General features: G+C 38.2%; 1 protein-coding gene across 2 annotated transcripts in view; it reads left to right on the top strand.

Moving 5' to 3' along the window:
* Nucleotides 1-13,485, top strand: part of DOCK8 (dedicator of cytokinesis 8) — a 329,548-nt gene that overhangs the window by 108,395 nt on the left and 207,668 nt on the right. For both annotated transcript variants that reach the window (XM_069086859.1, XM_069086866.1), the window contains exon 4: nt 2,359-2,430. In XM_069086859.1, coding sequence (XP_068942960.1) covers nt 2,359-2,430 — 72 coding nt within the window. The remainder of the gene's footprint in view (nt 1-2,358; nt 2,431-13,485) is intronic.

Genomic DNA, 13,485 nt, shown 5'->3' with positions numbered 1-13,485 from the left:
TGAAATCCTTCCAGTTGCTGAGCAGCAACTGATGAAAGTTTTTACAAAGATCAAAAATGAACTAGAATAGTGTATAGCACAAGATGATGGTTATGTTGAATTTTAATAGGAAGCTTAGCAATAATAATTAATTTTTCAAATGTTGTGTTTTTGGAAGTTGACAGCAATTATATCTCTGAAGTCATTGAAGTTTAAAACTGCACTAATGCTTTTGGGACACCCTGTACTCAGATTGTCTCCTTATGTTCTCATACTTTGATTAGATGCCTCCTACATTTTACCAGTGAAATAAAGTCTCTTATCTTCTTCTTATCAGAGGAAAGTATACGTCAACTTTCTCACTCTTCTCACCTCCCACCCACAAGACTCAGATTTCAGACTGAGAAATACAACTTCTTATCCTATATTGATAGATCAGCATGCCTGTCCTAGATTTTATTCAATTACAGCTTGCTGAGGTTGCCAGATACATATGTGCTGCATCATCTTTTGCTCTTAGTTATCAAAATACACAATTGTCATTTACACTAATGGGTTTAATTTGTAATAAACCTCATCTAATTTTGTGTTTTAAGTATCTTATTAGAGACAACATCGAATAGCACCCTAGGCAACTAAACTTGTTTAGTAACTATATTTAAATTAGTTCCAATGTATAAAATGTCTTTGCATTTAAATCCCTCCCACCAAATTCCCATTAGTATTCTTTGTACATTCAATCCTCATTTACTTTTCCTAGTATGATTGTAATTAGTGTGTACTGTATTTTAGTTTTGTTTTTTAAAAAGGTGCTTTTTTTTCATAAAGGTCTTTCCAAAGTACTTTAATTCCTCATATTTGTTGGTCATAATCTCACATCATAGAGTTCTTTCCTCTCCTCCATTGTTGGACATTTAGGTTGTTTCCAGCTTTCTGGTTTTGTTTTGTTTTTTATACTTTTTTAATTTTTTTTTGCTTTTTGGAAGGGGGAGGACAGGGCAATTGGGGTTAAGTGACTTGCCCAAGGTCAGATGGCTAGTTGAGTGTCTGAGGACAGATTTGAACTCAGGTCCTCCTGACTCCAGGGCAGGTGCTCAATTCACTGTGCCACCTTTTTTTTTTTCTAATTATACATAATAGTGCTATGAAAATCGTTGAACCCAGAGCTCCCTTTTTAGTTGTTTTTGATGATACTCTCAGACTATATTCCAAATAATGGAATTTTGGGATCAAAGAGTTTGATTAAAAAAAATGATTTCATACTTCCAGATTGCTTGACATGCTTCTTTAGAAACACTCTGTAGTATTTTGAAAATGGTTATTTCCTGAGGAACAGACAGATTGTGGTCCATATCATCTGCCTTACCCCGTTGTCAGTCCATTTATTGAGCTATGAATTTAATGTGGGTAGTTGCTATTATTTTCACCCATGGTGGGGAATCATTTACTTTTTTATTTCTTTTGTATAAAGGTTTATAGTTAATTTTCCTCAAAAGGAATTAATGGGATGAAAAGCCTGCCTGAAAATGTCTTCAAATTAATTCAGATGCTGCTTATATAGCACGGGATATTTTATGAAATTTTAGAGAGGCAATTCATTTTTTTTAGTATCAGTGTTTGGAACACCATATTAGCTATCCCCCTGAATTTATAGCTATCACCCTTTCTGATAATCTTAAAAAAACAAAGTGCCCTACTTTTCAGTCACTGCCAAACAATCAGTTCTGTGAAAATGTCCCAATGCACCTTGTGTTTAAGGCAGTATATAGTACTGTTTTTCTCCAGTCATGCTCCCATTATTAGATCTTTTGTTACAAGGAAAATTAATGACTTTAATTACCAAAGGTGTCATAATACTGAAGTATTTGGAGGGTATTTCTCATGATAAGTCCTTAAGCAGCTTTGACATGACCAAGCAGATTTAATAGTCTCCAAACCAATGAAATGCTTGCCAGATCCTTAAAGAATGAGATGATTTTATTTCTTCACAACTTTTTAAAGAAAGCAAAACTTGTATCTCCTAACAAGGCTTTGTATAGTTTGAAGAATTTCCAACTCAGTCTTTAAAAAATGGGTTATTGTGGCTTTTAAATTTTTTTAGTAATTGATCACAGTTTCTTTCCTCTGCCTTACACCAGGATGTCTACAGGAATAAGTATAGTTACAATTCATGGCATTCTCCAAAGGATGAAATAACTGTGTTGTCTCATTAAGTTTCCTTCTGCATTCCCTCAGAAATGGTCCACATCTGGTGAAATGAATTTGGGCGAAAACACTGAGTTGGGTGACATTATGTTTGTGGAATCATCTGATCCTCAGGTCTGGCAACATTTCTTCCAAGTAATGACATGTTTTAATTTTCATTTTCCATTTCCTCAGGGTTGAACTGGATCCTCATGTCAGGGACTGTGTTCAGACATATATTCGGGAGTGGCTAATCGTGAACAGAAAGTAAGTTGCATCTTTATGTACTAAAAGTAGAATCTTTTGGCTTTGTTCTTATTTTGAAGAATTTCGGGGAACTCTTCTAAGCTACCACAGTAAAAGCATTAATGGGAGGCTAAATTAACCTTTTTGGCAAAGGCAACCCTTGTGTTCTTTCATATTCTTTTGTTGTTTAAGATACCTGTTGTCCCACTCTAATAGATACCATTTAAACAACTGTAATGCTTAAATGTTATATTTGGTTTGCAATCTGACAATCCAGATATCCTTCTTTACCACTGCAGCAGTCCTATTCAATAAATTAAATATGTAGTTTACCCAAAAACCAATGGGGAGAGAGGCAAACCTTCTTAAACCCATATGAGCTAAAACACTGGATTAGTATTATAGTTTTTGGTGTAATGTAAGCAGAGGTACTGTTTTAGTAGGTGAGAGACCCTGTGACTTTTAAGAAGGATGCCCCCCCCAAAAAAAAGAACCAGACCTCAGATATCTATTCTTCTTCAATTATATTATATGTGGAAAACTAGACCCAGGTTCAAATCCAGCCTTAGATACTGACTAGCTGTGTAAGTATCACTTACCTGTTCACTTCATCCTGTTTGCCTCAGTTTCCTCATCTGTAAAATGAGCTGGAGAAGAAAATGACAAACCACTCCAGAATCTTTGCCAAGAAAACCCCAAATGGACTTACAAAGTGTTAACTGAACTGAACGTGGAAAACTTGAATTGTGCCCATTTAAATTATAGTTTGTAGACAGAAATTTAAGGTGAATTTAAGGAAATTTTAGTTCTGTGTTGTCAGAAGTTATTTATTTGTTAATTCTTGTGGAATATTTTATGAAATTTTAGAAAGGCAATTCATTTTATTTTTAAGTATCAGTATTTGGAATATCACATTAGCTATCCCCCTGAATTTATAGCTATCACCTCTTCTGATACTTAAAGAAACAAAGTGTTGGGGCAGCTAGGTGGTGCAGTGAATAGAGCACTGGCCCTGGAGTCAGGAGGACCTGAGTTCAAATTTGGCTTCAGACACTTAGCACCTTGGACAAGTCACTTAACCCCAACTGCCCTACCTTCCCCCCTCCAAAAAAAAAGCAAAAAAAAAAAAAAACCCATAAAGTATTCTACTTTTCAGTCACTGCCATATGATCTGTTGTGTGAAAATATCCCAATGCACCTTGTGTTTAGGGCAGTAAAGATAGTGCACTTCAGTCATACTCCCAATATTAGACCTTTTGTTAGAAGGAAAAATTAATGGCTTTAATTACCAAATGTGTCAGAATCCCGAAGCATTGGAAGGATATTTCTCACAATAAGTCCTTAAGCAGCTTTGACATGATCAGCCAGTAGTCTCCAAATAAATGAAATTCTTGCCAGCTTTTCAAAGAATGAGATGACTATATTTCTTCGTAACTTTGACCCTGATCCTATGACCCTGACCACTCAAGGAGGAAGAGTAAAAAGGGAAGGTTTTTCTGTCATCCATCAATTATCACAATCTTTCTCCTTGATGAATGCCAAGAATTTGTAGCTTTTCCTTCTCTGTAGTCACTCAGGCCATTTTTGAAGACTCTTCCTCTGTCTTGATACCAGGGGTGGTCATTGCTTTCCATCACTGATTTTCCCTGACGTAGCCACTCTAGAATTTAAATTCTGAAATTAAGAAAAACAGGAAAAGGGTTCTAGCCCAGTCACCCGTAACCAGAGCCATAGCCTGACAGGGAGAGAGCAGAACGGTACTGTGCTTCCACTGACTTTGGAGTTGGAGGATTTGATTTCATAGCCTGTTTCTGGGCTTACTTATGTGACACTGGGCACATCACTTACCTCTCTGGGCCTCAGTTTCTTCAGCTGCAAAATACAAAATGAAGGAATTGAATTAGATCAGTACTTCTTAAACTTTTTCCACTCATGACCCCTTTTTGCCTGAGAAAGTTTTACATGACCCCTGGTATATAAGTACATAAAATAGGTATACAAATCAAACATAATAATAAATCATAACAAAATTTATTTTAAAACAGTTCTTTAGTATGCATATAATTATATATATACACACACTCGAATCTGAGCCGAGGTGTTTCTGGGAGCGTTTGCTGGCATTGTGTGGCGTGATGGCATGAGTAGTGCAAAGTGTCTATGTTGTATGTTCAGAACCAAGGCTCCAGTGAAGTTGTGCGATGCAGCATGGACAAACCCTGCCAGAAGTACCTGGGATTTATTTATGCATTTGATTTTGAATTATTTTTTGGTCATTGTGCACTCAGAAACCTTTTGCTGTTGCCAAATTTTTTGTGGCCCCCACATTCACTTACACATTGTCACCCACAGTTTAAGAAGTGCTGAACTTAGGTGGCACAATGAATACAGCACCAGCCCTGGAGTCAGGAGGACCTGAATTCAAATGTGGCCTCAGATACTTGACATACTTACTAGCTGTATGACCTTGGGCAAGTCACTTAACCCCAATTGCCTTACCTTTCCCCCCTCCAAAAAAAAAGTGCTGAGCTAGATGGCCTCAAAGGTCTTTTCTCACACTAGATCTGGGATCCTGTGACCTTGGGGTTCTCAAGCATAATTTTTTGAGTTCTGTTGCTCATTTTGTAGTCATTCCCAACCCCCATTAAGATTGTCATATCTGGAAACCCAATAATTTGGTTCTTCCCTAAGAGAATAAAATTGCTTTCCTACAAATATTCATATTAGTCTGGGGTGAGGGTAAGCACCATGTTGAAGGCAACCTTTCTAAGATTTGGTGTAGACAACAGACCGAGTTCCACCACTGATTTGTTATATTCCCAGAGAATGTAAACTCTTTAAAGCTAGAGATATTTAATTTTTATCTTTGTATGGTACTTGGTAAATAATCACTGATTGGTTGCATGAAGTCATTTAAGTTCCCTTAAGTTTTCTCATCTATTAAATTGACTAGTGACTTGTGCCCTAACAAAATGGTTCTGAAGATCATGTATGTGAAACTGCCTTGAAAAGCACAAAATGTTAGATAAATGGAATATAGGATTATCCATAAAGTGTTATAAAATGACCCACTTAGACCCTCTCTTTTCCTGTTGACCAGGTCTATAATGAAGAGTTGAATGGTTTGAGAACCTTTTCTGGGTAGCACAGTAGGCAGAGTACTGGCCCTAAAGTCAGGAAGACTCATCTTTCTGAGTTCAAATCCAGCCTCAGGTACTTACTAGCTATGTGACCCTGGACAAGTCACTCAACCCTGTTTGCCTCAGTTTCCTCATCTGTAAAATGAGCTGGAGAAAAAAATGGTGAACTATTCCAGTATCTTTGCCAAGAAAACCCCACAAAGGGGCCACAGAGTTGGCCACAAGTCTCACGGACTCCAATAAGACTACTCATGGGGCAGCTAGGTGGCACAGTGAATAGAGTAACTGCCCTGGAGTCAGGAGGACCTGAGTTCAAATTTGACTTTGGACACTCAACACACTTACTAGCCATGACCTTGGGCAAGTCACTTAACCCTAATTGCCTTGCCTTTCCCCCTCAAAAAAAAAAAATGACTAATCATAGACGTGACATAAACTCTTTAAATACTTTTAGTTCTCAGTCACAGTATCTACCTCTGGTCTAAGACATGTCTGTCTTTTCTGTCATTGCATGTTTGTCATTAGGTTCATGACCTGGTGAAAAGGAAAGAGTCCTAGACTTGCAGTGCTTACTATTCATTGAATCAGAATGGCAAGTTGGATATTCTCCTAATATAAGATTTCTAAAGGGTAGCAAATCCCTCTCGCCATCTCTATGTCCTAGAAGTAAAGCACACAAAAACAGAATATCTTTCTGGAATAAATCTCCACAGAGATTTATGGAGTTAGCTACTATTTGTCCCTAACTTGCAGATGAACCTGTAGTTGTATATCTACAAGAGTGTCAACAAGACATGTAAAATTAGAATAGAGGATGTAAAAATAGCTCCTTTTCTGCTTGATTACACAAATTGACTTCCTGGACGAATTCAACTGGTTGAATCCATGTAGTTATGATCTGTTTCCTCCTCATTCTCAAGCCTTCCATGAGATAACTTGAAATCAACCACTCCTCCCTCCCCCAACCCCCATTCTTATCATTATCTTGACTTTACACTCTTCTACTCCCCTGCCTTTGTTAAAAGGTAGGAAAGTCAAAAAATAATGTTTAAACTCCACTTGACTGACAGAATGGATGAACTGTATTCGGCCTCGTGCAGACACTGGCTCTGAGTGGTACTTATAAGCATTCGCAATTTTGGCTTTATGATACAGTATTCCTAAATTTTTTAGGTAAGGGAAGACATAAGAAGGCCTGCAGTTGTAGATTAAAATCAAACCACCTTCATGTTCCTCTCCTCTTCCATTAGGAAAGTATCTTCCATTTTCCTTATCTATATAGGATCATAGGATTTTAGAGCTGGAAAGGACCTGAGAGGTCATTTAGTCCCAGCTCTTAAACCGAGAAAATTAGGTCCTTGGAAGAGACTGGCTGAAGGTAACATGATTGATGAATGACTGAGTTAGAATTTAAACCCAGATCTTCTGAATCCAAATCTAAGACTGTTCAATTATTTAAACCAATGGATTGCCAGGTATTGTCAATGAACTTTAGTACTCGAATTTCAATAGATTTAGAGAATACCTTAGCAGACCAAGTGGAACATTTTCATGCTACCCTCTTTTCTCAGCAATCCAGTAACTAACAGAAAGACTCATCTTTCTGAATTCAAATGTGGCCTCAGATTCTTAACAGCTGTGTGACTGGGCAAGTAATTAATCCTGTTTGCCTCTGCTCCTCATCTGGAACAGAGCTGGAAAAGAAAGTGGCAAACTAGTATCTTTGCCAAGAAAATCCCAAAATGTGATTACAAAGAATCAGACATGACTGAAAAGACTTAACAATAACAATGCTCTCAAACTTTAATTAAATTGGTGAAAATAAATAAAATTGCATGCAGACATTTCTCTTGTTTATAAAATATGAAATAGGGGTGGCTAAGTGGTGCAGTGAATAGAGCACCGGTCCTGGAGTCAGCAGGATCTGAGTGCAAATTCAGCCTCAGACAATTAACACAAAAATTAGACGTGTGACCTCGGGCAAGTCACTTAACCCCAATTGCCCTTCAAAAAGCAAAACAAAAAAATACATGAAATAATTCAGGGTCATGTGAGCCACATCTGTGTATATAAACACATCAGAACAGTTTTCAATAGGTACCAAGGGATACATAAATGTCATTGTTAATGTTCATCATGCTGTGAATGTGTTGACAAATAAATACAATTAAATAACATTTTTATGTCTTTAGGAAGGGGCAAGTCTGTTGCATGGAATGAAATGCCTTACACTTAGAGGGACTTGTCTGTGTTTCATCACAATTCCCTTGAAAGCTATGAATGAGAATCTGTAACAACCCCACAGATTTTATTTCTGTGTGAGTGGCTCCTTGGAAGGTCAGAATAGGTAGAATCTCTTCCTCATACCCCTCTGCAGTGGAGACTTTGGGTCATGCCAGGAGGGGAGTCTAGACACTGCTGCTGTCAGAGAGAAGGGGTACTAGGCTAGAATTACATCTATCTACTCCCTTAAATATTACTAGTAGTCTAAGGAGAGTAACTTTATGGTTTAAACTAAACTTCTGATCTCTACTTCTTATTGGAGAAAGGGGACCCCAACCAAGCTTTATATCCAAGGCTTAACTCCTAACCAAATGCTGACTGCACAATGAAAACACATAGCAAGAGGCAAAGAAACCCATCTATCCAAGTTGCTAGGAAAACAGAAATCAGAGAAAGTATGCATATAAAAACATATACTAGAAAAATATATATTGAATGAGTAATCCCTTAGGAGGTGAAATAACTTAGCTCAACCAAGAGAGAGTCCCAGATTTCACCCAAAAGGGAAATTCCCTGAAGCTTCTACTATAAAAAGCCATGGATATGATACGATAGCAGTTCTCTATGTCGGCTTCTTTCCAGAGTCTTTCTCTCCCTTCAGTGACCTGAGGAGTGGATGGAACTGTGCATCTTCTCTCCCAAAGCTGGAAGGCAGAAGAACCTGAAAAAACTAGATCCCTCTTCTTTCCCCTTTTGCCAGCACCACCACGCCCCTTTTGCAGGTGTGGGGCATTGATATCCACCAATGAGGAAAGAATCCAAATCAAAATCAAATGTCAAGCCCTTCGTCAAAATTATATTATCCCAAAGTAGTTATATATATATGAAGCAATTCCTACTGTATTTCTGAATGAAGGTTTTGGAAACCATTTCTATCTGAATTCACTCCTGCTCAAGAGGATAGTATTGAAGATTGGAAATGAAAGCTAAGACCAGTTAGCTACCTTCTCAGGCAGGGGTGGGGAGCTCGAAGACTTGAGGCCACATGAGGCCTCCTAGATCCACAAGTTCGGCCTTTAGTTCTGTAAAATTTTGATTCGGTCAAATCTTAAGAATCTAGAAGGTCACAAGTGGCTTCAAGGCCACCCATTCCCTGCCCCTGCTCTAAGGCAATTCTGCAAATCTCTGAATTTTTGGTTTGTGAATACTAGGATTGTATTCCCTCTTGGAGAGAGTAGGCTTTAGGGATGGAAGGAGGATGTGTGTATATCTGTCCTTTTACCTACTTTCGCTTCTAGCACCAACTCTATTCCTTGTTCTCCTCCCTGGGATCTATACTTTGACATTCTCTTGGAAAGGACCCATACTAATAGAATACAAGTACATACGTGCCTTGACACTCTTGTGCTGAAGGAGTGTGCTCTGTAGCTTGAAGGAGGGATTTGTCTAAGATATGCTTCCTTCAAAATAAAGTTCAAGTCCCAGTTCCTTTAGGAAGCATCTCTTCGTCATCTTAGCCTCCTTCCCTGGCATCCGCCACACTTTGAATTCCCATAGGACTTATTAGTACTTGGCATATGCCTTCTTGTTATTCCTTTATGTACATTCGCCACCTGCTTAGTTAGATTACGAATCTCTGTAGCAGTACCACTCTTAGATTGAAGAAAACAGGGGCCTTCGCCCCAGACCTGCCTCAGGGTCCCACCTCCTCCCACACATTCTCTAGAAGGCTCTGCTTATTAGAAGCACAAAAATTATTAAGGTAGAAATGAAATACTCAGAATAAAACAGGATAATTATGAATAACCCACACAACCAAGGTAATCTTATCTTTTTTATAAAGGGTTTATTATTACATGGCATAGAGGAACTTTGAATGCACTTAAATTAAATTTGCCAATCATCTTGGATTAAGTGGTGAAAGTGTGGTTATTGGGCAGCTGCTCACGCTAGAGTAGCAGGGCTCTTCTCCCGGCCCCTTGAAGAGAAGGGATCAGCTGGCTGGGTGAAGGGATGCACTTCACTCCAAACTGGTGTTCTGTAAATGCCGGCACTGTGCAATGCTTGTAAGTGCTAACAGTTTTGGCTTTATGGCATTCCTATCATTTTAGAGTTGAGGGAAGGTCATAAAAAGGCTTCTCGTGATAGATTAAAATCAAATGTCCCTCATTGTCTTCCATGATTAGGAAAGAATCCTCCATTTTCTTTATCCATACAGGATCACATGCCTATTTTTAACTTGCTATTATTGTGTCAGAGCTATGGACTTTGGGTATGATATTATCTCACATATAATAATGACAGTAGATGTTAGGATTCGTTAGCTACAGCGTTAATAGTTGAGTCCATGGCAAACTAAGCTCCAATTTGGAACAGACAAGGCAGCCCCCTGTTGCTAAAATGGTGGGCCCTGAACAAAGCCCTCACTCGGTTATGTTCTAGTTGTTACTGAGTAACATTTATATACAAAATTGAGCCAGGTCCGTAGGGTAACAGTAATAAGAGGGATAGGGACCAAATCTGTGATTCTGCTAGTATATATGGTTCCCAGGTGAGCCAGTTTCCTATAATACTGCACATCATTACTTCCTCTGCAATCTATATAATCTTAGAGTTGGTTAGAGAGCACTGAGAGGTCAAATGATTTGCCCAGAGTCACACAGTCCACCTGCATCAGAAGGGGTGCCCAGTCTCTCTGTCGCTGCCTAATCTCACATCTCCATGTGCCTTCCAGACATCTCATACTGGATGTCCAACACACATTGTAAACTCACTATGTCCAAAACAGAGCTCATTATCTTTCCCTCTGAATCCTCCCCCTTTCATACCTTGCCTATTAATGTACAGGGCAACATCATCCCTCCAGTTCCTCAGGTTGGCAACCTAGGGGTCATCCTGAATTCCTCACTACTCTCACCCTCCATATCCAAGGTGTTGCCAAGGCCTATCCATTTCACCTTTGCAATATCTCTGGAATACACCACCTTCTGTTACGTGGGCACCATTCTAGGGCAGGCCCTCATTGCCTCATGCATCTGGATTATTGCAATCACCTGTTGGTGGGTTCACCTTTCTCAAGTTTCTTCCCTTCTTCTTTAACCCTAAAACACAGGCCTGATCATGTCACATACACACCCTCCACCCCCTCACTCAAACTCCAGTAACTCCTCTTGCCTCCAGGATCAAATACGAAATACTCTGTTTAGCATTCAAAGTCTTTTATGATCTAGTTCTCCCGCCTTTCCAGACTTCTCCCTCCTCACTCACCACCACTACTCTTTGAACCAACGACACTGGCCTCCTGACTGTTCCACAAATAATACACTCCCATCTTTCTGCTCTGGGCATTTTCAGTGGCTGAAACACTTTCCCTCCTCCACTCAGACATCTGACCTCCCAGCTTCCTTTAAAGCCTAACTGAAACACCACCTTCTACAGGAAACCTCCCCAACCCTTCTTAATTCCAGAACTTTCCTTCTTTTAATTGTTTCTTACTTATCCTGAATATAGCTTGCTTTGTATGCGTTTTTGTTTTTTTTTGCTTGTTGGCTCCTCCATTAGATTATAATCTCCTTGAGGTCAGGGGCTGTCTTTTGCTTCTTTTTTGAATCCCCAGCACTTAGTACCGCAGTGCCTGGAACATAGAAGGCACTTAATAAATGTTTATTGATTGGTTGACTAGCACCTGCTTCCTGGGATTGTTGTGAACATCAGATGAGATAACTGTAAAGCACTTACCACAGTACCTTGCATACAGTAGAAGCTGTACAAAGGCCAGGCTTCATCCCATGTCTTCTGGCTTTGAGGCCGGCTTTCTGTCCTCTATACCATGCAAACTCTCATACTCTTTTTTTAAAGTAATGGAAGGAATTGGCAAAAACTGCAGCACTTTGCTATAGTCTATGACAATTTGCCACTCAGCAAGATACAACTTGGTGATGAGAATTATACATCAGAAACTTGGTATCTTTCATGGACTAAGAGAAGACAAATACAGACCTCAGAAGATCCTGGAGAAGAATCCTACAATATGTTGTTTACAAAAAGCATATATGAAGCAGAGAGACATGCACAGAGTACAGGTAAAGGGCTAGAGAAGAATTCATTATGCTTCAGCTGAAGCAAAGAAAGCAGGCATAGCAATCATGATCTCAGACCAAGCAAAAGCAAAAATAGATCTAATTAAAAGAGATAAGGAAGGAAATGATATCTTGCTGAAAGGTACCATAGACAATGAAGTCATACCAATATTAAATATATATGTACCAGATGGCATAGCATCTAAATTTTTGAAGGAGAAGTTATGAATGAGTTATAAGAGGAAGTAGATAATAAAACTATACTAGTGGGGGACCTCAATTTTCCCCTCTCAGAACTAGATAAATCTAACCAAAAAATAAACAAGAAAGAAGTTAAGGAGGTGAATAAAATTCTGGAAAAGTTAGATATGATAGATCTCTGGAGAAAATAATTGTTAGGAGCTATTTTGTCCAATTATGTGCCAATAAATTTGACAATCTAAATGCACAAACAAAACCAATGCAACCAAAATTATAAGGAAAGTAGAAAACTGGCAAAAAAAATTTTGCAACAAATATCTCTGATAAAAGCCTCATTCTCAAATACATACAGAACTGAGTCAAATTTATGAAATTTATAAGTTTATAAAATAAAATATAAATAAAAATAATTAAAAAATAAAATTTATAAAAATACAATCTTTACATTTCCCAATTGATAAAGTTGACAAAGGATATGAACAGTTTTCAGAAAAAGAAATCAAACCTATCTATAAGCATATGAAAAATGCTCTACATCACTATTGATTAGAGAAACACAAATTAAAACAACTCTGAGATACAAATATGACAAAATAGTAAAATGATGGATATTGAAGGGGATGTGGGAAAACTGATATTAGTGAGTTGTTGGTGGAGTTGTGAACTGATCTAACCATTCTGGAGAGCAGTTTGGAAATATGCCCAAAGGGCATCCAAACTGTGCATATCCTTTGATCCAGCAATACTGCTGCTAGGTCTATATCCCAAAGACATCCAATAAAAGGGAAAATGACCCATTTGTACAAAAAATATTTATAGCAGCTCTTTTTATACTGGCTAAGAATTGGAAATTAAAGAGGTGCTCATCAATTGAGAAATGGCTAAACAAGCTTGTGGTATAAGATTGCAACAGATTATTATTGTGCTATAAGAAATGAAAAGGATGGGGCAGCCAGGTGGTCAGCGAGTAAGTGTCTTACTCTGGCTCCAGTGTCAGAATGACCTGGGATCAAATCTGGGCTCAGACACTTAGCACCCACCCAGAAACATCTGGCCGTGTAAACTTGAGCAAGTTACTTAACCCCAATTGCTTTAAAAAAAAAAAAAAGGAATGAAAAGGATAATTTCAGAAAAACCTAGAAAGACATGATCTGATGCATAGTGAATTAAACAGAACCTGGAAAATGTTGTACACAGTATCAGCAATATTGTCCGATGAAGAGCTAAGAATGACTTAGGAGTTCTCAACAATACAATGATCCAAGACAATCCCAAAGGATTAATGACAAAGCATACTATCTGCCTCCAGAGAAAGAACTGATACTATCTGAATACAGACTGAAGCAGGCTATTTTTCACTTTTTTCTTTCATTTTTTTGTTTTATCTGAGTCTTCTCATACAAAATGACTAATATGGAAGTGTTTTACATAAT

Source organism: Petaurus breviceps, unplaced genomic scaffold, assembly GCF_028583685.1.
Source record: "Petaurus breviceps papuanus isolate PSGF00001 unplaced genomic scaffold, PetGlider_PUasm1.0 118, whole genome shotgun sequence".
NCBI lineage: Eukaryota > Metazoa > Chordata > Mammalia > Diprotodontia > Petauridae > Petaurus > Petaurus breviceps.
The sequence above is the reverse complement of the archived record's forward strand: the minus strand, read 5'-3'. Positions and strand labels throughout refer to the sequence as shown.